Below are 27,507 nucleotides of genomic sequence, written 5' to 3' on the forward strand. Positions count from 1 at the left end.
GATGATCAGTTGCTCATAGGAATTGAAAAGCGATTGGTGGCAGCTCTTCTGTTTCAAATCAAATGGGGATGGATGGAAAACTTCGCGGGGGCATTGAGGCAGAAGATCCATAAAACGCCCGACAGTTTGTTTGTTTTTTATGAGAACTGTAACCCTAGCACACAAATAATTAGTGAGCTATTTTTATGGATCCTCGGATGCGGGGCTGCGCATGCGCAATGCGCATTGAGCAGAGGAATCAAGGTGCTGGGGGTCTTCCTCCACAATCTTAATTAGAATTTACATATTCAATGTGTGTGTGTTTTGTATTTGTGCACATGTTGCACTGCATTTGAAGATCTCGTCGTGCACTTAATCACTTGAGCCGTCGGCACCATATGGGGTCCTTTCTTTTGCTTCTTGTTGTCTGTGCACCGCGGCATCTGGTGCATGGAATATGTAGACTGGGCGCGGTATAACCTGTTAATCAGATATGCGGATTGAGCCGAAAATTATGCCACAAAGCTGCCGCTGGGCCAGCTGGCACTCGACAGCGTTTAATTGACAATTAATAAAACTTTTAATTTGAGCCCAATTGGCACATTGCACATTATGGTAATGGTAGTGGGCTGTGGAGTATGGGGTAGCATGGATAATGCCCACAGATCCCAGCCATTTGTCCTGGTAATTCTTCATTAATCTGCCTCGCAATCATTTACGTAAAGCACTGTGCCACCAAACCTAATTGCAAGTTATGAATATCTCATCGGATATTAAATCGATGGCCGTCGCTTAACTCCGACAAGCCACGACCACGATGACGATGGAAATAATAATGAGGATGACTGCGTTGAATGGATTGAATGAATGGCCTGAATGGTATCGTTCGCCGACCATCCATCCGTCCGTCCGTTTGTCCGTCCGCTTGTCCGTGCGGAAGTGGCGACACTTAATTGCGAATTGAGTGCATTTTCAATTTTTATTGAACCGGCGCCCAGTCGAGCATTATGCTGCGGTGTGGTATCATTAAATAGTCGGTTGCTTTGCTGCTGCGAAGTATGCTATGAAAATGCAGCCAGAGTGGGCGTGGCACTTACTCCCATGCGCTCATTAGTGGTATCTACGAGACGATAACCAGCGTAGTAATCGATGGAATAACTTGTCTTCTTTATCAGTTGGCGCACATGCAAAAATATATTCAACCCATCATCGATGAAGTCAGTCTACAGAAGTCATCCCGATATTTCGGTCGTTAAAAAAGAAAGAAATGAGAGCTGTAACCTTCTTAGCAGTTATTTTGGTGACCTTGCTGGGTCACCGAACTAGTGGCCTGGAGTTCGAGGAGTGTGCCAGTGCCCCACAATTGGGAGTTTATGTGGCCAGCTCGAGTAATTGCTCCAAATACATATATTGTGCCGGTCCAGGATCCTTTGAGGCCGAGTGCTTGAATGGTCATTACTACGACGAAAAGTTGGAACGCTGTTTGGATCGAAAGTTGGTGACGAGATGCCGGGATCCCGCAGAGAACACCACCAAATCCCCTTCGATGGTCAAGAAGCCAGCTCAGAAAACGGAACCATTGGCGATTACCCTGCGACTTTTACCCAATGCCGGTCCCTGTTATCCTTATATGGTCTGCTACGAGGGAGCTGGACTGGCCAAGGCATGTACTCCTGCTCATCTAGTGTCCTGCAATCGTATGCAATCGCGAGAGAATATCATCAACTGCCAGGAGGGAGTCTATGGCTTTATGCCACATCCACGTAACTGCGCCTACTTCTACTACTGCTCCAGTGGCTCCAAGCTCGTCCATCGATGTCCCTTGAACTACACTTGGCACTACGAACGGAGGTCCTGCGTCCAGCAGTCCGAGAGGATGTGCTACTCCGAGAAGCTTCGGCTTATACAAAATAGAATAGAAAACGCCAACCGCTCGTATTTCTAATGTTAGGATATATATTTAATTTAAGTTAAAGATTCGTATAAATAGCTAAACATGTACACCTAGCATAAGCAACAGTTGAATTAAGAACTGCAATTGGGAAACAAACAGGAGTAAATGCTTCTGGGTGGGGATGTTCCTCCTCCTCCTGTGCCCTACTTCCAGTAAAACAGGTGGGAGCTGCGCACATCGAAGTGGTAGAAGCGGAGCAGCATGTAATCCTGCCACTTGGTGGGCAACAGTCTAAAGCAAGGCGACAACAATAATCGTTAGCAATAATCGCTGGTTACCTGGGCTAATTCAATTCTCACCTGAGCAGCCATACACTGAGTGCGAATATTTTTGGCACGTACACCATGCGCTCGTTCAGCAGCACGCCCTTGACAATCTTCTCGGCCACATATGGTGTGGGCAGTCCGGGATAGCTCTTGGCAATGCTAAATAGTAGGCACATGAGACCAAGTGATCTGGCTGGACTATAAACCAATCTTACCCCGCATCACTGAGCAGTGGAAGATCTCCGCTGGTCCTCATCAGATAGGCATTGGCTACCGTGGTGCGAACGTAGTCACAGTCGGACAATCGCAGCTCAGCACGCAGCGATTCCATGAAGCCCTCGATTCCATATTTGGTGGCAGTGTAGATGCCCGCTCCTGGCAGAGGAACTAGACCTAAAGGAGAGGTATCAATGAAGTGGTACGGACTTGGTTTACCAAAGTAAACTTACCCGCCAAGGCATTCACTGCCACCAGGTGACCGGACTTGCGGGTTATCATCTTTGGCAGGAACTCCTTGGTGGTCTGCAAAATCAAGAAGTTTTATCTTTGTCCAATTTTGAGAAGCATACACTCACCATTATATAGGATCCCAGGTTGAGCTGCAGTATGGTGTCGATTTCATCGCTCTTCAGGTTGGGTGTTGAAGTCATGGGCATGAGGGAGGCATTGTTGACCAGAATGTCCACGGGACCCAGTTCCTTCTCCACCTTGGCGGCCATCAGTTGAAGCTCGCGAGGCGATGACACGTCGTTCTGGAATAAAGATTCTTGTTATCTAACCGTTGAGTAACCTAGTGAACTTACCTTGTAGGCCTTGGCAACGCAGCGTGGAATCTTGGAGAGCAGCTCCACCGTTTCGTAACATCCCTTGGAGTTGACATCCACGACGGCCAGCTTGCAGCCGCGCCGCGCCAGTTCCAAGCAGATCTCGCGACCCAGGCCGCTGCCTCCGCCGGTCACCTGGGTTTAAATCACAGGTTACTCACATTACACTCGTATACTCAAGTAAATTAATTAGCTTAATTTGCAAACAATCAACTCGAGCTAATGTGACTTCGCATTGAACAAAAACCTCATTTACGGACAATTATGTGAGCAGCAGTAGTAGCGGCAGCGGGGACTTATGAATGGCATTACTCATACGCTCGGTGGGCCGACCCTCTGGGGCACAATTGAGTGACTTTTGACCGTAATTGAGGCGCACTGGGTGACCTCAGCCGCCGTTTTGGGTGTGCGGTAGTTGGGTGAATCGAAATGTAAGCCGGAATGGGTTCAATTCATAGTTTGTCACGTTAGCGACTAGCAATGGGGAAAACAATAACAAATGCGCAGTTGTTGCGATTATAGAACAGCCGAAGAATTTCAATATCATATGCAAATTAACAGCGGCAACAGTAGTTGAGTTCTATCTACGCATCTGAGAGATACCCGGCACACTAACCACTTGCAGATACTTTGGCCCCATCGAAACTTCTGCACTCTGTTGTTGTTTACAAACATCAGAGAGCTTGTTCGCTGCCGGACTGAAAACAAAAGTGAACTTCCTGAGGTTTGCATTTTTGCGCTCTTTCCGTTCATCTTGGGAATAAATATAGCGACACACGCAAAACCAGTTTGCAGTTGGCGGCCAGTGGAGTCGAAAAGGGGGGTCTTTTTGAGCTGAAATAACTCGAATTCCGCAACCATGATGTCAATAGAACTTATCAACGAAAGTCGATCTTATAATTAAGTTGCTGCTAACAGTTGGCATGGGAATTCTCCAGTCCCAGCCACCCGAAAATACCATTGTGCAACCACAACAAAAATTTATCTGTATCTGTATGTGTATCTGTATCTGAGAAAACGATATCTGAGGGAACGATCGAAAAAAGCTGAGACTAAAACAATAGGTCGGGCCGCTGTGAATCATTAATGCGCTACGTGAGACGCTTATGGCCGGCACACGCCCACGATAAAACCGCCTGAAAAGCATGCTAATGGGTTCCAAATTCGATCAGGTTCTTTACGATATGGAGCATCGCCAGCGGCATCATCACTTGACCTTGTCCACTGGCATTGGCGCCCATTGGCAATTGACTTCTCCATTATTCGACGCCCCAAGATGCAAATGTGATTATTGAAGCGCGATATGGTTGCCATGAGCACGATTTCAGCTGGAGATTCACTTGGATTGCAGCGAAATTATGTCACATTAGCTGACCGTGGCACCAAAGACTCGGCGCTGTGGACACAACTCAACAATTGGCCAACAACTAACCAGGCTGAGCACCAAACGCATAAATATTTACATTAATAACACAGTACTAAGCGATCGACCGCACCCTAATGGCAGTGACATCAAAAAAAAGAGGAGAAATAAAAAGAAAAGAAAAGCGGGAAAGGGGAAAAGGTGGGTGAGACAAAGGTGGGCGTGGTGGAAACCGGAGGCAGCCACTGGAAAAGGAAAGTGCGTGACGTTTCTGGTTGGCTAAGTAGTCGCCAGATGCAAGATCGCTTAGAAGCGGATACAAGGAAAACAAATTCACATGAAGTCAGCTATCCAAAGTATGCCATTACCAATTTCTTTAGGAAGTATCTGAACCTGATTTGATGCCAAAAGATGTATCTAAAAACATAGATAGATAGACTGCATTTTCTAAGTGCATCCATGTCTGATGTGCATCTGACTAGCCTTATTAATGGCTCATTTGCCAGACGCTCATTGCAGCCATTTGTTAGCCCCGATTGGGCACTCGTATGCAACTCACCAGTGCCACCTTGCCACTGACATCCTTCTCCTTGAGTCCCAGCGCGAATAGGTAATCCAACAGGTGCTTGAGAAAGACGGCCAGCAGGACCAGCGGCAGGAGGAGCAGAAAGACGATGACTTTCAGATTGAAGATGGCCCGGGTGGTCTCATCGTTGCGATGCGCCTGCGCGGCCGCCTGTGTCGCGGTGGGCGTGGCCGAGGCAGTGGGTCCAGTTACCGTTACTGCACCAGCCGGAACGGCAGTGGTGGTGCGGGTTATGGTCGTTGTCGTTGCCGTCTCCACCATCACTCACAGCTTGGCTTGCACTCACAATTGGCTAATATGCGATATGGGATATATGTATCTATATCTCAAATATCTCTGTTTTTAGCCCAGAAATTTTCGCGGTCAAAGCAGATATATGGCACTCGCGGCGACTCCAAAACAGCTGCAGCGCGTCGAAGATCAGGCAGCAGACTAAAAACGCCAACAAGCGACTGCGAATGCCAAACTACGTGTACAAGCTTTCGACTCTATAGCAGTATTTCCCCCATTGAGTGAAGATCGCCAGCCGCTCGACGCTATCTGGTTTTCGTATCTACGAGCTGCAGATTTGAGTGGGCAGCGGGTAGCACCTTTGAGTGGAAGCGCGGAGTCGCGAGTGAAGCTACTGCGTTTCACCTGACGTCTTAGCCCGGCTTTCTGTGGTTGTTTCGTTGTTTTTTTTTCATTTTATAGGTTCGGGCCATATTGTTTTCCCCACGCGCACAGTGGGAACTGCGGATGAAGATCGGTGGCGATAAGAGCCCTGCCGTGTTTGCTTTCCCTTTATCTGGTCCGTAAAGATGGGGTATCTGTCAGGTTAAAATGATAAACAACTGCTTGGATATAGTATGAGTTTTAAAATCTTCCCGAAATAATTATGTAAATTATGAGTCACTCCCAGCCACTGTGCGCCACTTTCGAATTGTCAACCTTTTGGCACCCGCCAATCAAAGAAACGTATTTAATTGGGCTTCTAAGGCGATTGCATCGCTGGAGCAAAGTGCACTGAGAAAAATGAGTACTAAGGTACTGAGCTATATAAAGCTGAGCTCATTCTGAGAAGTGGGTGATATCTCATTTTAGTGGACTTAATTTTTACAACTTTTGTTATCAGAATGACTTATTCGAATAAATAACTAAACAAATTATGATACATTTGTATTTGTTCTTTGAGGTTTAAGTCTTATATTTATATTTGTGCACTTTATTATGCTGTTACACAAAACTGCATGTATGAGCACAACTTGAGTTTATATTTGTTCCCAGTGGAGAAAGGTCTCTCGAGCTCAACTCGTATCCGAAACCACTTTTCTGGGCGCTCGTCGAACGAGCATTGAGTGAGTTGCTCCGCTGGGTTTTGAGCACTTTGGACGACCCATTTTCGTGGTGCCAAACTGGTAGTGGAAGTGGCAGCCGGTCGAAGAAGGACAGACCCCAAATGGATGTGGATGCATCCGCTTGGGCTGGATTTTTGGCCACAGGGGCTATCATTCCGTTACGATTAGGGCATACTTAATGCCCCTGTCCTAGGTCAATGAACAGCGATCGGTGGGCTAGAGTAAACATTTAGCTGCCGCATGTGGCAAAAGCTAAAGTCGCCTGCAGCTGCAGCGGCACAGTGTCAACATCTGGTGTTTGTTGCACTTTTTTGCATCCTCGCACATGTGCAACGCTGGCGCAACGCATGCGCCCAGCTTGAGGTTGTTTTTTTTTTATAAGCATAGAACTAAAACCAAAGACGTGCAGCAAATATGGGTATAAATAAAGTATGTAAATGCGGCGCAGCAATTTTGACATATTAGCAGCTAGCTAGCTGAGTTGCATCCCGAGTGCATTGACCGCACACAAGCCACACATGTCACATAGCATGTGCTCCGCGGTGGGGGTACAGTAGGGTCTGGGCATTGGCGTACACCACGGGGATATCTGTGCAAAATATGACAACTCTTTAATTAATTCACTTGTGGCTTATTTGTACAGAGTATGTTTGTTTCCATACGTGCCTGTGGTAGACATAAGTTACGTAGTCACATAGAACTGCAGTTAACAACAGTATACTATAAAAAATATAAAAATGTTTTCTTTTCGGGCATCGAAGATGCCAAAAGCGGAATATCACCGTTTAACGCCTTACGAACAAGGACTAATACAATCTTAACAGACTAATAGTTATGTAGTGCACCCCACAGATGCAACATATTTCAAAGGTATCTGCACCTGGGGGATTGTTGACCAGATCAGAAGTCATGGCAGCTCGTGGGCAGATTCTGAAAGGAAAGTTGGGTAAGTAAAGCTTAATCTCTTTGTCAACCGATTCACTTGCTTACTCTTCAGGCTCAGCAATTTGTTGGCATGGCGACGGAGATTCTCTTGGTTGGGATTGCGCAGCACTTCAGCCGCCGCCTCCTTGATCATGCCCTCGATGCTCTGCAGCAGACATTCCTTTTTGGGGCACGTTATGGTCAGACGGTAATCGCCATCCTGTGTCCGCGACACGTTCCACTCTGCGGCGGAGTTGTCAGAGTCGCGGCTATCATTGCTCTCCGTGTCCTCCGTCTTTATAGCAGTGCACCGACGCACCTTGGCCGGCTCATCCTCATCGGTGGCTTCCGCTACGGACTTGCGCTTCTTGCTATCGAGCTGGCGTTCGTCTTGGATGCGATCCCGCTTGGGGCACGTACATATTTTGACATGTATAACATGCTGTCCCACGATTTCGCCGCTGCAATATGAAAAACACAAGCTTAAGCTTTGATCTTGCCATCTAGACTTTTGCTGTCGACTTACCATGCTTTCTCCAGGCAGAAGACTAAGGAAGTTTCTTTTCGCCCAATACACGAGTTTTGGCAGACGAACTTGAAGGCCAGGGTCTGGCGAGTGAGCCCAGTGCGGGTTACAGACCGATTCATGTTCAGAGGGACAACAACGGAAAAACGCTCGGAAATTCCCTTTCCCTGAGCAGTTCCACAATATACACTGTTGGGATTCTCGCTGCGCAGCAAGCTCTCGCGCATTTTTGCGTTATTGGCCGTCACTAAAGGTTTGTACAAATGATAGTTACATAATGCTGCTCGGTCTGTATTATATTATATTCACTTACAAGGATCAACGCTAAGGTGATTTTGACAGCGGAACACGGGAGCACTGACATCATTGGTGAAGCAAAGGAACACGCGCAGATTAAGCGGCTGAATGGGCATCTTGGACTTGAAGTGAACGTCCACGTTGAATGCCTTGTTCATCCGAATGTAGATCTTGTTCAGCGGAACCGAGTACATCCATTGAGACTTGGGCTTCTCATCCAGAACCATGCTGAAGCTATATCCTCCGATGTTGTGATTCTCCAGCTTGGGCAGGGTGTTCGACTGGATCTGAATGTCCTGCAGCATCATCTCGCGCAGCACGGATTGCTGTAAGCAAAAACACGATATTATTTGAATGTCAACTTAACTCGCTAACATATAAGGGTTCACACTTTGCGCTCATAGAGCTGATAGAGCTTCATGTTCTAGCTTGCTCGAGTTACAAATGGACTGGCGATTTGTTTTGTATTCTATTCTATTTTTCACAAGTGCTTGCAATTCTCGCTAAACGGTGCCGACGGAAAGGAGTGTGCCCTGCTAATCGGCTAGATAAGAGTGTTTTGTTCCGTTCTCCAACTGAAAGTTAACCCCGAAGCGACTTTGACGTCATGTCGCTCTTATGAAATTGCAGGCAGCGGCTGAGTCACGCAAGGAATGTCGCTTCCCTCAGGCTTCTTATGCTCTTTTGTTTGTGGCTGGTAGTAGCACAACGCATGCTCAGTTGGTTTCTGGACGGCCGGTGAAATACATGCGTTTCGTGATGTGTCCAGATAGTGTCCGGCTACTTGACAGGTCCTCTAGATGGCATCAGTTGGGTAGTTGGAAAACAATTAAGCATATATTGATGCTGTGGAAAATGCACACACAGTTTGTGTTAAATGTTCGAGAAAAATGGACTTCACCAGCGACTACGCGCATCGGCGTATGGTGAAATTCCTGACGATCACACTGATAGTCTTTATGACCGCCTTCGGACTCCTGGCCAATCGATATCGGCCGGGCCGACGTGACAGATTCCGCTTCTCAAAGGCATATCTGGCCTTCGCTTCGCTGTGGGCAATTGCATTCAGTTTGGTTTACGGGCGGCAAATCTACAAGGACTACCAGGAGGGTCAGATCAACCTGAAGGACGCCACCACTCTGTACAGCTATATGAACATCACGGTGGCTGTTATTAACTATGTGTCGCAGATGATAATCAGTGACCATGTGGCGAAGATGATGAGCAAAGTGCCCTTCTTTGACACCTTAAAAGCATTCCGTCTGGACAGCAGGTCACTGTACAAATCCATCGTTTTGTCCCTGGTCAAGACCGTGGCTTTTCCTCTGACAATTGAAGTGGCTTTCATACTGCAACAGAGGCGGCAGCATCCCGAGATGAGCTTGATCTGGACCGTGTACCGGCTGTTTCCCTTGATTATTTCGAATCTTCTCAATAACTGCTACTTTGGCGCAATGGTGGTGGTGAAGGAGATGCTGTACGCTCTGAACAGACGGCTGGACGCGCAGCTGCAGGAGGTGAATCAGCTGCAGAGGAAGGACCAGCTAAAGTTGTACACTAGATACTACCGCATGCAGCGATTTTGCGCATTGGCGGATGAATTGGACCAGCTGGCGTATCGCTATAGGTTGATATATGTGCATTCGGGAAAGTATCTGACTCCAATGTCCTTGTCCATGATTCTGTCGCTCATCTGCCACCTGCTCGGTATTACGGTGGGCTTCTACAGTCTGTACTATGCCATAGCGGACACCTTCATCATGGGCAAGCCGTACGATGGTCTTGGATCGCTGATCAACCTGGTTTTCCTCGCTATCTCGCTGGCGGAGATCACATTGCTCACGCATTTGTGCAACCACCTTTTGGTGGCCACCCGAAGATCGGCAGTCATTCTCCAGGAGATGAATCTCCAGCATGCGGACAGCCGCTACCGTCAGGCAGTCCACGGCTTCACCCTGCTGGTCACGGTGACCAAGTACCAGATTAAGCCCTTGGGCTTGTACGAGCTGGACATGCGACTGATCAGCAATGTCTTTTCGGCGGTGGCCAGTTTCCTGCTGATCCTCGTGCAGGCCGATCTGTCCCAGCGCTTCAAGACGCAATAGCTAATCGATGTTACCCACCTGGCTGAACTGCATCAGATTCCCGGACTGCGTGGAATAATATCAAATAGTTAGTAAGCTATAGCTTTGCACATTACAAGCACAACTCACGTTTAATCCCTGCAAGAAGGCCATGGGTTCCGTGTTCCTGGATGGATAGAAACAATAATAGTTAGCGACCAGGAAAACCACATGTGACCACGGGACCAGGTACTCACAATTCCGATCCCGATACTTCCACCGTTTTCTGAATATCCTCCTCCTTGATATCGATCTCGGGGGAGTCATCCTCGGAATCAGTGCTAAAGTGTAAATGGAAATAAAACTTAGTGGCAAACTGCGCCTTGGCTGGATAAACAAACACAAACAAGTTGGCCGCGCGAATGATGCAAGTACAAGCGTGTTGCTACATGCATGGTTTCTACTGTTCGATTATCAGTTTGTTGCCGCACTATACCTCTCTTTGTGCCACGACATTGGCTGTGATATATACATCTTAGTCGGCTATATCTGATAAAGTGATCTTTTTGGGGAAGGAGACTAAATATTAAAAATTCGCTAAAAAAAACTACGGAATCGTAGGGCCCCCGACGATTTGGATTTTGCCATTCGCCACGCAACGCGAACAATCGCAATAGCCCATGTTTATCGTTTGGAGCGCGTGTTTTGAATTTGCTCACCGCTTGTGGCTGATGCATTTGTAGCATGCATTCAATTTGTTATTGCCATCAGAATTATTGTTGGCCAAAAATTCCAGATTGTTCGTGAACCAGCCTCCTCCAGAGGCTGGATTCACAGGCGTAGCCAGGTGGGCATATACGTTGGATTCGTTGCCAACACTCTGTGGCAAGTTGGAAGCTCCGTCGGTGGAGGCAAGAACTGGTGACTCTGCAGAAACTTCGTTGCCGATGTCCCAAAATTCCATGAACTTGAAAGCTTCGCAAATTGTGCGACTATTGGTACGCGAAACAATCGCAGCGTTTCTGCGAAAACGTGCATCATTATTTGGTTGGGTAAATCCGAAATACAATATCAATATATCAACTTACTGGTTAATAGTCAAGCTAAACGACGCGGACTTTTGAAGACTCATGGCGTTGCACTCAAATAAATAAACTTTATTTAACCGTTGCCGTTTCAGTTCGCAAGAACATGCCGTGCTCCAGAGTTGTCGACTATCCCGAAATTGGTTGACTAAATGGAGCTCAAAAATTTACATGGCTATCGATAAGCTATCGATAAGCTATCGATTAAGACTTTGGCTGCGCACGAACAGTGATGCCCATAGTGCGGCAAGTTTGAATTTCTGTTTCAAAAGTTTTTCAATACTTCAATCTATTTATTAGTTTGCAAATTACACGCCGTATGCAGAAAATTGGTTTCACTGCACAGTCCTTTGATTGGTCTAGCAATGTACCGTACGATTTGCGGCTCCTACAATAAATTAAGTTTTATTTAGTGGTCAAATTCCAAATTTTAGCCAAACTATTTCAATTAAAACACTTGAATTATACAAAAGCTTAGGCAGCTACGGCATACGGATATATTTACAATTCTAAAAATGTACATAAAGCGCTACTGGCACAAAAGTCTTTCTCTACAGCAGACATATGATAATGCAACTCTAATATTTCTCAGTCGTCACTTCGCTCGGCGGCGACTCATTTGATCGATTTTGAACCTCCGTCACGGTGGTGAGGTCAGAGCTCGAGGATTCCCTCGAATGCCTGGGGAGAAATGGAAAACAGCACAGCAATGATAAGTGTACAGTGGAGATGCCATAATCTTAGTTTAAGTATTATATTCATACAATGTTTCTGTTATTACCTGTAAAACACGTAGTGCTGCAGCATGAAGAACACATCGAAGAGCACGGAAAACAGACCCAGTCCGAATTTGGTGGGATCCCCGAAAATGGACACCCAGTCATCTGCAAACCAGACTCATTTTCATTCGAAACTCAAGCACTATGGACTATGTCCTACCGTAATTATGGGCATTTAGAATCATCTGCAGCATGCTCAGCGTTCCTCCCGTGAAATCCAGCAGAATGTTGCCGATGCTCCAGCCGGAGGTGCTCTTCCGGCGATAGTTCATCAGAGCCTGCGGCACGTACTTGATGATGGTGATGGTCAGCTTGACGTAGCTGCAGTAGTACAGAAAGTCCAGCCAATGAATGACGGATCCACCGGCCAAACCGGCGGACACGACGACCACCACGGCGAAGATGGCCAGGATTCCGTAGGCAATGAACGACACCCTTTGCTGTGCTCTCTGGATAAATTGAACAAAGTATGGAAGTTTTCTAAGTCAAAAACCATGTGCTAGATGTTATCTACACTTCATATCGTAACTATCCACTGTGATTCAAATGAATTGGCATTTTGATTGATGGCAATTGTCACATCGGCGATAAGGCTATTATTACCTGATAGAAGAAGCACTGCAGGATCGTAATGCAGGTGGCGAACATGGCGTGCAATGAGAAGACCACGTCGTTGAGCATCACAGGATTCACTCCCAGCGGATATCGCACCTCGTACTCCTCCTGCAGCTCCTCGATAAAGTAGAGGCCGCAGTTGAACATGCTGTACAGGGTGAAGCCCACGATGTTGAGGGCCAGGAAGTCGAAGTTCAGACCCTCGACGGACTTGCGGCGATAGTTGCTCCAGATCTGCGGATAGAAGGATACCGACCAGGCCACAAAGTAAACCCAGCCAAAGACGATGGAGGTGTAGATCAAAGCTCTCGATTTGGCCACAGTCACGCGAACGAACACATCCTTCACACTGCGAAATAAGTGGGTTTTTCCATTAGGTCCGGGAACAGTCGGGATTCCCATGAAGTTACTCACATCTCTTTGTTCGCATCATCGCTATCGGCGACCACTTTGACGTTGCCGGCTTTGAGGCCAGTTATCACCACCGACTGATTCCGAGTACTGCCCGCTGGATAAACGAAGGACGCGGGATCGAGGAGCAAGTGATCCTCTGAATCCGTTCCCAGCGTAACTTGCACATCGCTGGCTAGTAATCCGCTGTAATGGGCACAATAGGTTCATGACGCCATATGGCTTGGATTTGGATTTCCCTGCAATTGCAACTCACTTGGCGAAGACCAGAAAAGTCTCGTTGCCGTTCAGCAGAACGGTGATGTCATGGGAATCGACGGTGAGCAGACTGGTTTGGGCATTTCCCAGGGCAACTGTGGGCAGGAGAAATTCCCTCATTATCAGACCGCAATATCTGGATCGCTAAATCTCAGATCTCACCTGTGGCCAGGAGGAGGAGCAGCCAAGTGGTCAGGCGGTGTGTGCTGAGATCCATTCTGGTTTCGTTCAACTTCATTTCTTATTCATGCATGAGCATCCACTCCTGCTGGCATCTTCCGCAATGAAGCCCTATATGGTATTGTATTGATTCAATCGTGAATTACTTCAATTGACCAATTGACCACGATCGGGTGAAATTGATATCTACTCGTAGGAGTATGGAATGCAGTTCCTGACACCTTTATTTTTTTTATGCTTAATTTAATGACCCTTGCAGACACTCAATCAATGGGGAATATTATATGATAAAATGATATAATACCTATTTGATACCTAGTTGTTCTAAAAAGCTTTCAGTGCAATCTACGCACGCTCGCTCCATCTGGAATTCGAGATAAAAGTCGGCAACCTTCATCAAATGTCGCTCAATGTTACAACTTTGCAATTGGAGCACACTTTCGCACGGCAAGCGATGGAGCACCCACTTTATATGTGCCTATATGGCCCATTGGACGGAGCAGGAAATACACGGTCGATCGTAAAACCCAAAAGATTCCCGACTATTTATACTATGGTTTTTATATGACGAGGGCCGTGACTTGGCGTTTGTAAAGAAGTGTAAAACACCGCGTGAGAACGGGCTTATCTCAATCAATGGAGCTGGCTGATAGTGTCAATCGAATTATTGCGGCAGTCTGCCACAAGTTGCAGATAATCAATAGATTGGGCAATGCACTGCGATTGCAGCACTAATCGCAAGTCACGATCCGAACTTGGTGCTACATAAAACAGATCTAATAAGTGTGCTAAATTACAAGGGTAATTTAAAGTTCAAACAGCATATCTTTTAAGATGAAAAGATACAAAGGAATCTTCATGTTTCACTACTATGCACCATAAGTTATTCACTAATTGTGGTTGTTTAAAGTTGAAGAGCTATTTTCAGCTAACACTTTCAGTTCAATTCTGCTGATAAGGCGATTGGTAAAGGGTCCATTGTTGAAAGCAACACTCATTCATTCATGATTCCACGCACGAGATACGAGATACGAGACGCACAACAGTCTGTTTGAGCCGGATTAGAACTTTCACTGGCATGTGGACAAGCGGAGGTTTTTGGCCGCTAACCGTTAGCGCAAAACATCTGTATAAACCGCCAGATTTGGATTAAGATAATGCGGATTAGAACAGTTGTTTGCCCAGCTATATGCATGATCGCCATCCAACACATCACTCCATCACTCACGTTCAAATTGAAGTTAAACAATGTGTCCAACTGACGATTGAGCGACTGCCGATGGAATGGAATGCTATGATGATGGCTGCGATGGCGACTCTCCAGCGACTGAGTGCGCGATCCATTGAAATCCGTTTAAATATTGGAGCGGTGGAGTCGACGTCGACTTCGGCAGCGGCAGCGACGCCCCAGCGGCAGCAACAACAACAAGTGGAGCGAGAGCGGACCGCCGACGTATCTTGGCTTTTTATTATACATTATTTTTGCACTTGAGAACCCGGCGGCCAAAAAGGTGGGCACTTCAGTCGGGAACAGCCAAATATTTTGACAAGACGAGAAGTTGTCAAAAAAAACATTATTTTCAAATTAAAATTAAAAAAAAAGATAAAATGTATCTGTGGGATAAGCAATGAATGGAAATGTATCTGTGGGATAAGCAATGAATGGAAATGTATCTGCGGGATGAATTGAAATGTATCTGTGGTACAAGCGAACTTGAATCTCACAGTTTAGGGGTACTAAGTAATCATATTTTCTGTTTACTTATCAATTAAGCAAAATATATGACAAATGTAGCTACAATCTGAATCTCTCAATCTATACATTCAGTTTTAAAACATATTCAAAGCGCAACTTCTGGCTTTATCAATGCGGAATTCCCTCGAAAACTTCTTATCAGCAGTTGAAACTGTTTTGAGGGACCTGCAGAAACGGCGACTGTAAAGTTTTATAAGCATTCGATAAGAGGCGACGACTCTGAATTATCAGTTTCAACTAAATGGTAGACGAGCGTTCCATGAGCGACTAAAAATAAGCAAAACGAAAACAAACACAAGATTCACTTTCTATTGGAGCGCTGTTTTTTGCCAATGTAGAATCGGCCACGATCCACTTGTGCCCAATGCATAATTTTGCAAGCGAATCGAAAACTTGGCATGGAACTCGGAAATATGTGCCAAGCCAAGTCGAGCAAGACTTGGCCACCAACTGCTGCTCTTTATTTGCACTTCGCGGGGCTGAATTTCCAAAACATCCGGCGACGAATCGGACTCCAGGTGAAATACCTGTGCGGGTTCAGGTTGCACATCGATTACAATTGCGCTGGGCAGGTAAGATGATCAGTAAACCAGTTTAATTTGCTTTGCTCACAACATTACAAACAAACGCCAAGCTCAAATCACATTAAGGGTATATAGAACGTAGCACAATTCTACGTTTCATCAAGGCACTTGAACTGTCATGGATCTGCTTGGCTCCCATCTCGTCTGGTTGCGTCTAAGGCACTGATTTCGCGATGAGTCGATGGTTAAAATAAGTTAAAGGTCGATTACAGGACACTATGATGTGCATATAGCTGCTGGCGAGTATGTGGTCTGAATCAGTCGTCACCTGGTCACCTGGTCACTGGTTTTGGTTCTGGTTCTGCCCGGCGCGTCGATTCTTCTCGAGTATCAAAGCGCGACTGAAAGGTGTAACAAGAGAGTAGTGGCTTTTCGGAGCGGAGAATGCAGCGTCATGTGGCCGCTCACTTACCGGTAGCGCTCGTAGAAGCCCACGATGGTGCCCAGTTCCTGCTTGAAGAGCCGCACCAGCATGCTGTCGTAGCCCTCCAGCTCCGGCAGGCTGAACATGTTGAACTGCAGCAGGTGATCCTTGGACGAGTCCGCCTCCGAGTAGACGGCCAGCCACTTGGGGATCTCCTCGAGCAGATAGGGATTGGCCGGCACCAGTGCATTGTGAGTGTGCGTGGGTGGAGCATAGAGCGACGCCTCTGGCCTAATCGCTTTCGGTGGCTCCGCAGACGTCGTGTAGACGTAGTAGGAGGTCAAGCATGGATGCTGACGTTGGCACTGCCCGGTGTACTGGTTCTCATAGTAGGTGCCGTGCATCTTGGACACCACCCGCCGCCAGCCCACCGGCAGACCTTCGCGCTCCAACGGATGATTCCAGTGCGTGGTATGCGCATTGTGATCGATGTAGTATTTCCGACCGTGGAGCGTGTACTGAGTAGCCCAGCCAGGCGGCAGAGGCAGCTCCTCGGGCTCCGTGAGCGACTGCTGTGATGGTACCTTCTGCAGCGACCCATTGGCACTGCCTCCCGCTCCGCCAACCGCACTGGGCGGAGTTCGCGGTGGGGCGTACAGAGATTGCACTGAGGTAGAGGCGCCGCGAACACTGCCAGAACTGCCGCCACGACCGCTGCCGCTCAGAGATCCTCCGCCGCTTCCAGATGGCACCGCCAGGTGACCCTGATGGTGATGCTGCGGAACCACGGCCAGCGTGGCCGACGAGGCCGTCGTGTTGCTGTAGATGGGCGACTCCGATCGCTGCGACTGCGTGGCGCGCATCGAGTTGACGCGATACGGATTCTCGTAGATCGGGTACGAATCGCTGGAGTAGCTGCCGCCCAGGTGAGCGGCCAGTTGCGTGTGCTGCAGCTGCTGCTGCTGTTGTTGTTGCTGCTGCATCGGAGAGCTGTGGAAACAGAAGAGAAAAGGTGTTTAAAAAAGGTATATGTCATATATGTAAAACTATCCATTATATTCCTCGTATAGAACAACATATATTGTTTCTTTTTAAATTCTGTAAGTCGAGTAGAAACTAGTTTTGTACATCAACTTTTCTTATTGTAAATAAATAAAGCAATCTGTTATCAAATAAAAAATCTTGGAACAATAAATGTTCCGAAAATAAAACATTTTGCGCATTGTCATTGTTTAAAAGTGATAATAATACCAATGAATTGAATGAGCAATCTTTTAGCTAGAAAAGTCAGCACTTTTTGGCAATACATGGACTATACAACATGTAGTTTTTACGGATTAATCTTATAACTATAACGCTTTCTGCGAATCAAGAGCTGCTTTATTATAGTCACTTTAAAATTCGCGCGCTATCTATTCAAATGTAGTACTTCAAAAGGCAGTTTACCTGGGCTGGTACCTGGGCTGTCTCTCCCTGATGGACATGGCAGACCGATCGAACCGCAGCGTGGAGCCAAACGGCGTCGAGGCGTGCTGTTGGTGGATCTGTGGATGCTGCTGCTGCTGCGGCGGTACGGCGTAGTGAGCGGGCGAGTGTGGCCGCTGGGGCAGCTGCATCATGTTGGCGTAGGAGGCGCTGAGCAGGCCCTGATCTGCATCGTAGCTGTCAGCACCGAGATGGGGATGATGCTGCCGCTGGGTGGTGGAGTAGCTGCGCTGGAATCCTCCGGCTCCCGGCGCCGGCGATGATGTGGTCTGCAGCAGGGGCGACGACTGCTGCCGGCGCATCCGCTCGATCTGCTCGATATTCACGTAGTTGCTGCTGCTCTGACTCAACTGATTGCTGCTGGCGCGGAACTGGTGGGGCGGCAGGGGAGGATGACTACGCACATGCGGATGGGCGGGATGGGGCAGGGAGTGGGGATGCGAGTGGGAGTGCTGTTGCAGGGGCATCTGGCTCTGGGCCCGTCGAGCATGGTAGTAGTCCGGCTGCGAGTCCGTGCAGGAGTAGGTGTTTCGACTGGTGCTCGAGCTGCGCGGATGGAACTCGCAGCTGGGCGAGGTGCTCGCACAGCGCTGCAGCGACTTCTTCTTGGCCCGCTGGTCGCTCGTCCACACATTGATCGCCGAAATCTCCGGTGGGGTGTCCTTCTTCATGTACTTCCCCACCACGCCCTCCTTATGCTGGGACTTCTCCTTGTTCCGGCGCGAGAGCATCGTCGGTTTTCGGTTGCACAGCAGGATCGTTAGATAGTTCATGCAGACTCTGTTTCCGCTCGGATTCCGGATCGCTGTCTTTGTTTAGTCCATTTTAGAGCTAAATTTATGCTGTACGATCGGTTTTTTTGTTTTCAGCTGGTGGCCAGTGTGGCCAATGGAGTGGCGGAAAAATCGCTTATTGGCAAATTGGGGACATTCCTCATGTCTGCATATATTTTTTTGTCAGCTGAATATATAATTTTAATTTCAAAATTTAAAATATTTTTAAATAATACTCTGAAAAATGTAATCAAAAAATATTATTTTTGTTGTAAGCCGAATGCAATCGATAACGCCGGTCGTTGCAATCGATAGTATCTATCGATTTCTGACAACTCGACTGTTTATATGGTCTTCTAAAAAATTAGTTAATAGCTTTAGTTTACACTATTGCAAACCAATTGCTGGATTCTATCCAATAAGCATACATTACCATATATGGTGTGTTAAATTAATAGCGAAACAGACACCAATTTGGGCACTAAGATGGAGGTCAAGGAAGTGGTAGTGATTGTAAAATGGAGTGGTAAGGAGTACCCGGTGGACCTCACCGACCAGGACACCGTGGAAGTGCTGCGTCACGAGATATTCCGCAAGACACAGGTGCGTCCGGAACGTCAGAAGCTGCTCAACCTGAAGTACAAAGGTGCGTGACTCCTAGGTTCGGGATATTTCAGTTTTAAGATCCAATGACTTGCAGGAAAGACAGCAGCCGACAATGTGAAGATCAGCGTTTTGGAGCTGAAGCCCAACTTCAAGCTTATGATGGTGGGCTCCACTGAGGCGGACATCGAGGATGCGTGCAGCCTGCCCGATAATATTGGCGAAGTGGTCGACGACTTCGATGACGCCGATGAGCGCGAGGAGTCCGTGGAGCACTCCGCCGTCTATTTGGCCAAGGTGCAGCGTCGTGTGCGAGACTACAAGATCAAGGAGTTAGCGCCGCCGCGTGAGGGCAAAAAGCTGCTTGTCCTGGACATAGACTATACCCTATTTGATCACCGCTCGCCTGCTGAAACGGGCACGGAGCTAATGCGTCCGTATCTGCACGAATTTCTGGCCTCCGCCTACGAGGACTACGACATTGTCATCTGGTCCGCCACCAGCATGCGCTGGATCGAGGAGAAGATGCGCCTGCTGGGCGTGGCCAGTAACGATAACTACAAGGTGATGTTCTATCTGGACTCCACCGCCATGATATCAGTTCATGTGCCGGAGCGCGGTGTGGTTGACGTGAAGCCGCTTGGTGTAATCTGGGCCCTGTACAAGCAATACAACTCGAGCAACACTATCATGTTTGATGACATCCGTCGCAACTTCCTTATGAACCCCAAGTCCGGCCTAAAGATCCGCCCATTCCGCCAGGCCCATCTCAACCGGGGCACGGACACTGAGCTCCTCAAGCTATCCGACTACTTGCGCAAAATAGCTCACCACTGCCCGGATTTCAATTCACTGAACCATCGCAAGTGGGAGCACTACCATCCCAAGAAGAACTCCTGAACTCATCCTCGATTGCAAACGTTTGTTAGATTTATGTTAGATTTATGTTTATTAAACTAAGATGCATTTTATACGCATTGCGTTCCAGCCGTCAATTAGAGTGTGTATCCGCCTTGGTCCGCCCAGTGGACTCTCCTCGCCTCCAGGTACTCCTCGTGCAGCCTGCGTCGCTCATCCTCGAGCTTGGCCAGCCGGCGGTAGCGCTGCAGCACCATTCCACAGCCGAAGAGCAGGGCGACTTGACAGATCAGCCAGAAGATGAACAGTGCAATCAGCAGGCTCTGGTTGATGCAAACGTTATCCAGGTGCAGCGGGTCGTCTATGCCAGCAATGAGCAGCACTCCCCGCTCGCCGTACAAATAACTGTTGGCGTTGCTCTGGTCCGGACCATGCACCCGGATATTGTAGTTGAGGGGCAATTCCTCCTGCGCTCTGGTATAGTTACTCTTCTCTAGATGCGGAGCCACATCCACCACCGTGGAGATGTACACAGGGTTCTGAACTCTTAGGTCTTCCGGCCTACGATCTGGTTGGTCAGCCTGTCGCCTTCTCCGCTGCCAGGATGCACTAACACAGTTGCTGGGCGAGCAGCGCTCCACGCAGAAGCGAATCTTTACATCGAAACTTACGTTGGCCGTTCCCGAGAACTTGAAGGCATGGAAGCGAGCGCGCAGCATGCTCCTGCTGGCTGTGTGGACCCTTTCCAAAGCGGGAAACACGCTGGCATCCGTGGGACATCCTCGCTCGTCGATCAGCAGCACAAAGTTCTCGTTGTCCGCTGTCTTGGCCACCAGCGAGGTAGCACGAAAGTCTGGTAGTGGAGCCAGCTGCAACTCCATGTGCTCTGCCAACTGCTGAGGGCTGTACTCCGCCACAATCTGTAGTTCCAGGTTCTGTCCAATCTGAACGTCGTTGGTCTCGTGCTGGTGCGACAGATCCACAATCTGCAGGGAGATGCTGGGATGCGGATGGGGGCCAGTGCTGCTGTTGTAGTGCACCACACCCTCGTGTGGGAACATGCTGCAGGTATCGAATGATAGAGCTGAATTCTAAGCTTTTAAGAGATTAGAGTCAAGAATTAACTCACTGTTCTGCGTACTCCAATGAGGACTCCAGTGCAATGGCGCTGGGCACCGGCTCTGAGCTATCCACACTGCTGTCCCGAACCGAAACGCCCAGCGACGTGGTGGCATTGCTCTGTATACATCCAACCTTGATGAGCCGGTCACCCTGGGTCTGCACATTTGGATTGTTTTGGATGACCACCAGAGCAGATATGAACGTTCTAAACAATGCAAGGGATATAATTAAAATAATGCACTGGACATTGGACTTCATCTTACCTTTGGTATTCCTGCGTCATTTCGTAGGCACGCAGAATGCCACAGCGGTTCTCCTTTACCTCGCTGCCGATCTGGAGCGTCAGCAGGACACTCCCATTGCCCGATCCTCTGGCCAGGCAGTCCTTGGAGTGCATGCTGGCATAGATTTTGCCGGCGAACCAGTCCTTGGGGTTGTACTTGATGGTCATCTCATCGCGGGTACAAAACACCCGGACTACGGGATAGGGAATCGATTGAGATTGATCATACCACATCCCCAGGAGATCTTACCATCCAGGCACTTGACCCTTCGCATGTACACCGAGTTTTCACGGAGCTTCAGACTTCGTGGACCCAGGGATACAATGTCCTCCGAGTGGAGGAGACACTCGGACAGCGAGAGCTGGTTCACATAGTGGAAGGAAACACCCTGGCAGTAGAACTTCGCCTCGTGGGAGCACAACGCCTGACACTGCAATACGATGGTAGAAGTCATCAATCACTCATCCGACCCCCCATCCATTTCGATTACAATCATAATGCGCGACATCCGAAGCGCGGCGGACACACCTCTTTCTGGGAGAGGCCCAAATACCGGGCCTCCGCATAGATGAAACTGCTGTTGGCGTACAGCTCGTAGGAACAGTTGTCACTTTCGACCGCTCGCTCGTGGCACTGGTTCTCCATGTACTCCTCGTCGTACGGAGCCGCGCGGAAGGCGTCTGGCTGGACGGTCTTGTCCCTGTCGCTCAGCATGCATCTGCCGAGGCGGGGAGACGGACGCTGGCCAGGACCCGCCTCGCCGCGGAAGCTGCGAAAAAGGATTAATAAAGCAACTATTATGATTTACGTCTAAAAGATCATATGCCAATTATGACCAAGTCAGTTCGGTTATTTCAGAACAATTCGATATATACCTGAGTTTTAGAAAATCTAGATGATTCCTGATGATCTCACTTTTCAAAAAGACTTATCTTATTCTGTTACAATTTGTTTCGAGAAGAATATAGTTTCGAATCTACCAATTTAGATAATATATCTTCTGGATATATCATGCTATCATAGAACTCATATCATATTATTAGCTTGCTACACATGATTGAAAAGTCCTAACCTATCCCATCACCACCCTCGGAATGATGTCATAATCCGGCGAAAAGTCTCGACCATGCATTAAAAATGCACAACAAAGGCTATTAATTTGTCCGGCGACCAGCAACTACAACAACAACCACCCACTGACAACCGACAACCACTAACTAACAACCAAACAGCAAACAACAAACAACAAATAGTCAATTACCGCTCACGATTGTTCCGATAGGAGGGCGCAAAGGAGGCGGAGAGGCATATGAACTGGGTTTCGAAGAAGCAGCGCTCGGCGCACTCACGCCGCGTGACCAGCGTCGAAATGGTCTTCTTGCTGTGGAAGACCAGCGTGCTGCCGGGGATTTTGGTCAGTGCCCAGAGACGCCCCCGGCACGCATCGGGAACTGCAAGGTCGGAATGGATTAGAGGCGGATCACGGCCACTTCCGGAGGTTTGGCTGTCTGCTGGGGGATTACTCACCTCGGAGGCAGGTCTTTTCGTAGAAGACGGCCTCGCCATCGGCCACCAGAGGCAGTTCACCCGAAATGGCCAGATAGCGCGAGGTTCGCTCGAAGTACGAGTAGCCATGGCACTCGTCCGTGTCCAGCAGATGGACATAGGCGATGCAATCGGGATCCTCGTTGCAGATGCGCCAGCACACCTGGCTAGCCGGAAGTTCCTGTTGGCGGTTGCGATCCTTGAAGTTGTCCACCATTTCCGGTCCGTAGATTCGATTGTCCGCGTTCAGATACTCCAGCGGCGGACGGAATCCGACAATCTTCTGCAGCTGCAACTGGTGCAGCGGACACTTGAGCAGCAGCGCAACTGGGGGGCAGAACGGAATGCCATGAATGTGGGTTTCAATCCAACGGGATGCGCATGACTGGGAACCAAAGCATTTTTCAAATTGCCGAGCAGTCATATTGATTTCAATTCTGGTAGCTAAGCTCGTGCTCATCAATTAATATGATATTTTTATGCATAGCTGAGCAATGAGAAAATCAATCAAGCATCATCGGGATTAACACTTAAGCAGGGGGTTTAGGAATGTCTGAGATTGCATTTACTAACTAATTACTTTAAAGTAACTAAACAAACTAATACTGAAATGCAATGATTCTGAGATATGCAGATTTGTCTCAAGGTATCTGTTAGATACTTTTTAGATATTCTGGTATATAACATAATGGTGGAACCATCGGAAAAGTAATGATTATCTATAAGATAGTAGTTAATCTCTCCACTTCCGCTTTCCCAGAAGTTAGTTGTTTAGTTAGGAGCACTTCCCTGTGTAGGTCATTCTCCCACTTAAACCCCAATGAAACTCGTTCTCAGGGTGTTTGCCAATAAATAAATCTATAATAGCAGCTGACATGCACATGCAGCGAGTAACCCCCTTCGACGACTTGTAAATTGATCTATGCAGTTTTGGTTTTGCTTCTCCATTTATTCGCTTGGCCATTGAATGCAAATGACGAGTGCATCTTCAAATCGCTCTCGGAATTGGCATCATCATGGGCTAAGCGGCTAGAAGCGCGGAGCTATGTTTGCCAAGGGGTTTTCCGATTTTTCATATAGGTATACATTAGCCAGCTGAGAACTCACCACTTGCGTTTAGCTGGAGAATTAGCAAAATCGCTGCAATGGCTAATTTGCATAGCCGGGGGGCGGTCACAAGTGATTGGAGTGGCATTGTTTTTCAGATGCGTTTTTGTGGCTGCAACCGCGAATTGTTTGGCATGCTCGTGCAATAAATTTTAATTGATTCTCGGCCAGAACACGGTCCAAACTCGTAGACGCATTACACGAACCGAGGAACAAGGGCCATTTATTCAGTGGCTTTTTGCCCGTTAGCAGGTTATGTATTTGGCACAGTCCAACACTTTCGGCCACTCAAACGCCTGCAGATCGAACTATTTGCATGTACGCAAATGCAAATGAGCCAGCAGTATCCTGTTATCCTGCTATCCTGGCCCACTCGACATCAAATATGAATTAGAGCGATTTCCCGATGTGGGTCAGTTGGCCGCCAGCAGCATCGTTGTGCTAATTACTTCAAACTCGCCTGCTTATGCATTATTTATTTGTTTTTAAATGCGAGTATATCGTGTGGCTTTGACTTTTGCCACCACTTCCATTAGCCAAATGCACTGGGCCAAAGTTCTGATCACTTTTATCACACTCGATTCCGCTACGGCGATTGCACGTCCGACTCGCGCGACTCTCGACTTGCAAATAGCCGACGATGATCTGGTCTCCCAGGCGGAGAGATCATCGAGTCGAGATCCATCCCCAAGCCCAGAGATCTCAGAGACCCCAGAGCGCCGGGTACTCAGCGACTCACTCCGCAGTGCTGCGTATGTAAATGATACGAATGTGAAGTGACGCAGCAGCAGCAGTACACTGTGGAAAATATATTGACCCAAATATATTACATACCACAAATAATGCAAAATTTGTACAGCTGTTTAACGAAATGATGACTAGAGCATATATCATTACAAAGTTAAAAACACTCAACATAAAAGTCATTCTATCATATGCATTTTATATTCTCATATATACTTTTCTATATGCTTTTATGAACTTTTTAAGATTTTATACATCCAAAGTTGATTTAATCAATATCTAACTACATATGTTAAAACAAAATAATTAATAAAATGTCTAAGAGATTAAATCAACTCCTCCATTTGTGTCCCATATTTTCCACTTTGAGTGTAGTATTATTTTAAGCTAAATCCCACTCATCCCCACATTTTCTGCCAGTGCATTGGGAAAATGTTCGATCGAGCGTCGACGTCGCGTCTAACCGAGCGTATGTGAAACCCCATGTCAGCCCGGTCGTCGTCGAGATTGCTGATTAGATCGCTGGAGTGTGTCGCGCGCGGAGCAGCCACCGAATTGCTCGCTGGCTCGGTTTCAATGTGCAATAAACAAAACTATTTAGCGCGTGCAAAGGGTTTGGGGTTTTCAAGAGTCGGTTTGGGTGGGGCGCCTCATCTGGAGGGGCACGGTTCGGTTCGGTTCAGGTGGGATCCATCGAACAGACTCCGAGTATCTAGCCATGCATGCCCATGTGCTGCTGTCTTTCCGACAGTTTGTTTGTTTGCACAGTTGCGCCCAGCATCGTTGTTGGATTCAATGGCACTTTTAACAGTTCAGTGGTTTTGGCGTTGACAACATTTGTTTCCATCCCCCCTTCCCCTGCATCGACTGCTTCCGACATACGAATTCAAATGGCCATCCAATGCCAGTTGTCTTGGGTTAAGTGGCTGCCACCATAGCCCGAACTATAGCCCGAACTCCCCCGACGATTGTCTATCACTAATTAGTGGCAGGTAGCCTTTAATTAGAGCGCCATCAAAGGGCCACCAGATACGCAATGTAGTTTCCATTGGCAGTATGCGATTCGCAATGGCGAACTGTGCGTGACCTTTGCGGTTGCCACTTGGAGCCCAACGTGGAGCATGTTGGCCAAGGTCGGTGGCGCCCCATATCTCGATTGCCTCAGCGACCGAAATGACTTGGTTGAGCGGCGATATGGTTGACATAAGGGCACATGCGATTACCTAATTTAATGAACGCCATTGGATTTGATGACGATTTCGGGATAGCCTGCGGTTTTTGACTTACGCAATAGTTCAGAATGTGGTGGGCTATCTTCATAATATTATCATACTCCCAGTTCTCATTTGGCTTAAGATAGTTTGCAAGTAACACAAGTTTTACCATGACACCATTTTCATATATACATTTTGAAATAAATGTTTAATTTAGTTGAATTTACATACCTTAATGCTGTCCCATGAAATACAAATTAATATTTTCACTTGAATAATTAAAAAAATAATAACAAAAGCACTTAATCACTATGAAGAATCATATAAACTTACCATGCCCAGTCATTACAAATAAAAACTGTAGCAATTTCGTTGAATTTATGGGCAACTGCATCATGAATACCGCCCCGCCCCCAAACTTTCGTTTTCGCCGTGGACACACTGCGTATACGTAATAATTCATAGGCATTGCACACGACATGCAATAACTGCGCAATAATTGCCCGTTGCAAGCAGCTGCAGGCCACGCCCCTTGCTGCATAGCGCCCCTTTGGACCTTTGGCCAGTGCAGCACAAAAAAAAATAAAGGGGGTTAAATAATGTGAAACATTCGGTGGCATGACACGAAGCCAGAATGTTGCGGCAACATGGGCGCAGGACGACTGGGGATGGCTTAAATTTTTAACGCTATGGCCGAACACAAAGGACTAGCTGCCTATTTCCAGTCCAGTGCCACAAAACTCTTACGTATGTTCACCTTGAACTATAAACTAGCTATGTGCGACACCAGGGAGCCAAGTGACGCCTGAATGACGCATAAAAATAAAAGTTACCAACTGCATGCAACAAAATAGTGGCAGAAAGCAGCGTACATATCAAAGCACTAATTAAAAATGCCAAAAAGTCAGGGCTGTTCCGGGGGGATGCAGCCCGTAACCGCCAACAAAACCGTCTGGCTGACATGAAAGCCTTTTGGCCTGGTTCAGACTGCTCGAGCCGTGCAGCCAGGCGTTGCAAGTGCAACTTGTCGCATTGTCTGCTTCACAGAATTATGCAAATGAGCCGACGCAGACTTAGCCGGGTTTGTTGATGTAGCCAAATATTTAGCCGAAGCCAGTTAGTGAAAAATCTAAACACAAGCAAGTTGATTACACAGAGATAAATATTGGTAGTATAAGTATGCAAATTGGTATGAAATTCTATTAGTTGAAAAACAAATAGAATGTTCAGGCTACCAAAAGTTCAAGCCTCTTCTCTCAGTGCAGTTGTGAACTTTGAGTGACTGACTAAACGACTTGACTAGGAATGCAAGTGCAACTTTGCCGGGGCACACATTATATAGTATGTATAGTATGTATATAATACATGTGATGTGTGTTGCCTAATTGTCGCCGAGAACTTCCGTTTGCCGCCACGTTCAGCACCCTTGACACCGCTATATGCTATATGGCCATAAGGTTGCCTATATGGTTGGCTATATGGCGATATAGGGGTCCGTTTGCAACTAGCGTGTGAACTGGTTGACTTGGTGTGCTCCATTTAGGTAGACCCCCGCCAGCCAAGAGCGGCATCGCGACATCCCCAGCAAACTGAAATTTATTTAAATCTGTGCCATAATTGT

At 47.5% G+C, this 27,507-nt stretch overlaps 8 protein-coding genes across 12 annotated transcripts; 3 read left to right on the plus strand and 5 right to left on the minus strand.

Moving 5' to 3' along the window:
* The first annotated feature begins 156 nt into the window (after positions 1-156).
* Positions 157-1,926, plus strand: LOC117144714. Its single transcript, XM_033310053.1, has one exon. The coding sequence runs from the start codon at positions 1,247-1,249 to the stop codon at positions 1,922-1,924; it is 678 nt and encodes a 225-aa protein (XP_033165944.1). The 5' UTR covers positions 157-1,246; the 3' UTR covers positions 1,925-1,926.
* On the minus strand, positions 1,913-5,420 carry LOC117144712 (short-chain dehydrogenase/reductase family 16C member 6). Its single transcript, XM_033310052.1, has 7 exons — positions 4,946-5,420; positions 3,003-3,158; positions 2,775-2,951; positions 2,649-2,721; positions 2,415-2,592; positions 2,233-2,358; positions 1,913-2,164 (listed from the first exon to the last, which is right to left on the minus strand). The coding sequence occupies exons 1-7, from the start codon at positions 5,231-5,233 to the stop codon at positions 2,077-2,079; spliced, it is 1,086 nt and encodes a 361-aa protein (XP_033165943.1). The 5' UTR covers positions 5,234-5,420; the 3' UTR covers positions 1,913-2,076.
* Positions 5,421-6,895: 1,475 nt separating this feature from the next.
* LOC117142265 (cellular tumor antigen p53) lies at positions 6,896-11,266 on the minus strand. 3 transcript variants are annotated; one of them, XM_033306131.1, is made up of 9 exons: positions 11,208-11,266; positions 10,839-11,141; positions 10,377-10,460; positions 10,270-10,306; positions 10,180-10,206; positions 8,073-8,382; positions 7,760-8,006; positions 7,300-7,694; positions 6,896-7,239 (listed from the first exon to the last, which is right to left on the minus strand). In XM_033306131.1, the coding sequence occupies exons 1-9, from the start codon at positions 11,249-11,251 to the stop codon at positions 7,217-7,219; spliced, it is 1,470 nt and encodes a 489-aa protein (XP_033162022.1). In that variant the 5' UTR covers positions 11,252-11,266; the 3' UTR covers positions 6,896-7,216. The 3 variants fall into 3 exon arrangements, with proteins under 3 accessions (XP_033162022.1, XP_033162019.1, XP_033162020.1); XM_033306128.1 differs by lacking the exons at positions 10,839-11,141; positions 11,208-11,266 and adding an exon at positions 10,616-10,747; XM_033306129.1 differs by lacking the exons at positions 10,180-10,206; positions 10,270-10,306; positions 10,377-10,460; positions 10,839-11,141; positions 11,208-11,266 and adding an exon at positions 8,448-8,811.
* Positions 8,809-10,382, plus strand: LOC117142262 (putative gustatory receptor 94a). The gene has a single exon (XM_033306125.1). The coding sequence runs from the start codon at positions 8,947-8,949 to the stop codon at positions 10,159-10,161; it is 1,215 nt and encodes a 404-aa protein (XP_033162016.1). The 5' UTR covers positions 8,809-8,946; the 3' UTR covers positions 10,162-10,382.
* Positions 11,267-11,666: 400 nt separating the features above from the next.
* Positions 11,667-15,012, minus strand: LOC117142264 (cystinosin homolog). Of its 2 annotated transcripts, XM_033306126.1 has the most exons (8): positions 14,676-15,012; positions 13,430-13,558; positions 13,266-13,362; positions 13,013-13,195; positions 12,587-12,947; positions 12,144-12,432; positions 11,986-12,088; positions 11,667-11,885 (listed from the first exon to the last, which is right to left on the minus strand). In XM_033306126.1, exons 2-8 carry the CDS (start codon positions 13,503-13,505, stop codon positions 11,783-11,785), a joined length of 1,212 nt encoding a protein of 403 aa, XP_033162017.1. In that variant the 5' UTR covers positions 13,506-13,558; positions 14,676-15,012; the 3' UTR covers positions 11,667-11,782. The 2 variants fall into 2 exon arrangements, with proteins under 2 accessions (XP_033162017.1, XP_033162018.1); XM_033306127.1 differs by lacking the exon at positions 14,676-15,012 and having other exon boundaries at positions 13,430-14,644.
* A 764-nt stretch (positions 15,013-15,776) lies between these two features.
* LOC117142261 (scaffold protein salvador) lies at positions 15,777-18,537 on the minus strand. The gene is made up of 3 exons (XM_033306124.1): positions 17,598-18,537; positions 16,200-17,141; positions 15,777-16,128 (listed from the first exon to the last, which is right to left on the minus strand). Exons 1-3 carry the CDS (start codon positions 18,407-18,409, stop codon positions 16,068-16,070), a joined length of 1,815 nt encoding a protein of 604 aa, XP_033162015.1. The 5' UTR covers positions 18,410-18,537; the 3' UTR covers positions 15,777-16,067.
* A 193-nt stretch (positions 18,538-18,730) lies between these two features.
* On the plus strand, positions 18,731-19,985 carry LOC117142266 (ubiquitin-like domain-containing CTD phosphatase 1). Its single transcript, XM_033306132.1, has 2 exons — positions 18,731-19,055; positions 19,110-19,985. The coding sequence occupies exons 1-2, from the start codon at positions 18,896-18,898 to the stop codon at positions 19,910-19,912; spliced, it is 963 nt and encodes a 320-aa protein (XP_033162023.1). The 5' UTR covers positions 18,731-18,895; the 3' UTR covers positions 19,913-19,985.
* On the minus strand, positions 19,986-24,551 carry LOC117142260. Of its 2 annotated transcripts, XM_033306122.1 has the most exons (8): positions 23,929-24,551; positions 22,804-23,148; positions 22,538-22,727; positions 21,805-22,045; positions 21,526-21,706; positions 21,256-21,469; positions 21,000-21,197; positions 19,986-20,932 (listed from the first exon to the last, which is right to left on the minus strand). In XM_033306122.1, exons 1-8 carry the CDS (start codon positions 24,014-24,016, stop codon positions 20,008-20,010), a joined length of 2,382 nt encoding a protein of 793 aa, XP_033162013.1. In that variant the 5' UTR covers positions 24,017-24,551; the 3' UTR covers positions 19,986-20,007. The 2 variants fall into 2 exon arrangements, with proteins under 2 accessions (XP_033162013.1, XP_033162014.1); XM_033306123.1 differs by lacking the exons at positions 22,538-22,727; positions 22,804-23,148 and having other exon boundaries at positions 23,929-24,550.
* Positions 24,552-27,507: the final 2,956 nt, after the last annotated feature.

The sequence above is a fragment of the Drosophila mauritiana genome, chromosome 3R, assembly GCF_004382145.1.
Source record: "Drosophila mauritiana strain mau12 chromosome 3R, ASM438214v1, whole genome shotgun sequence".
NCBI classification, from domain to species: domain Eukaryota; kingdom Metazoa; phylum Arthropoda; class Insecta; order Diptera; family Drosophilidae; genus Drosophila; species Drosophila mauritiana.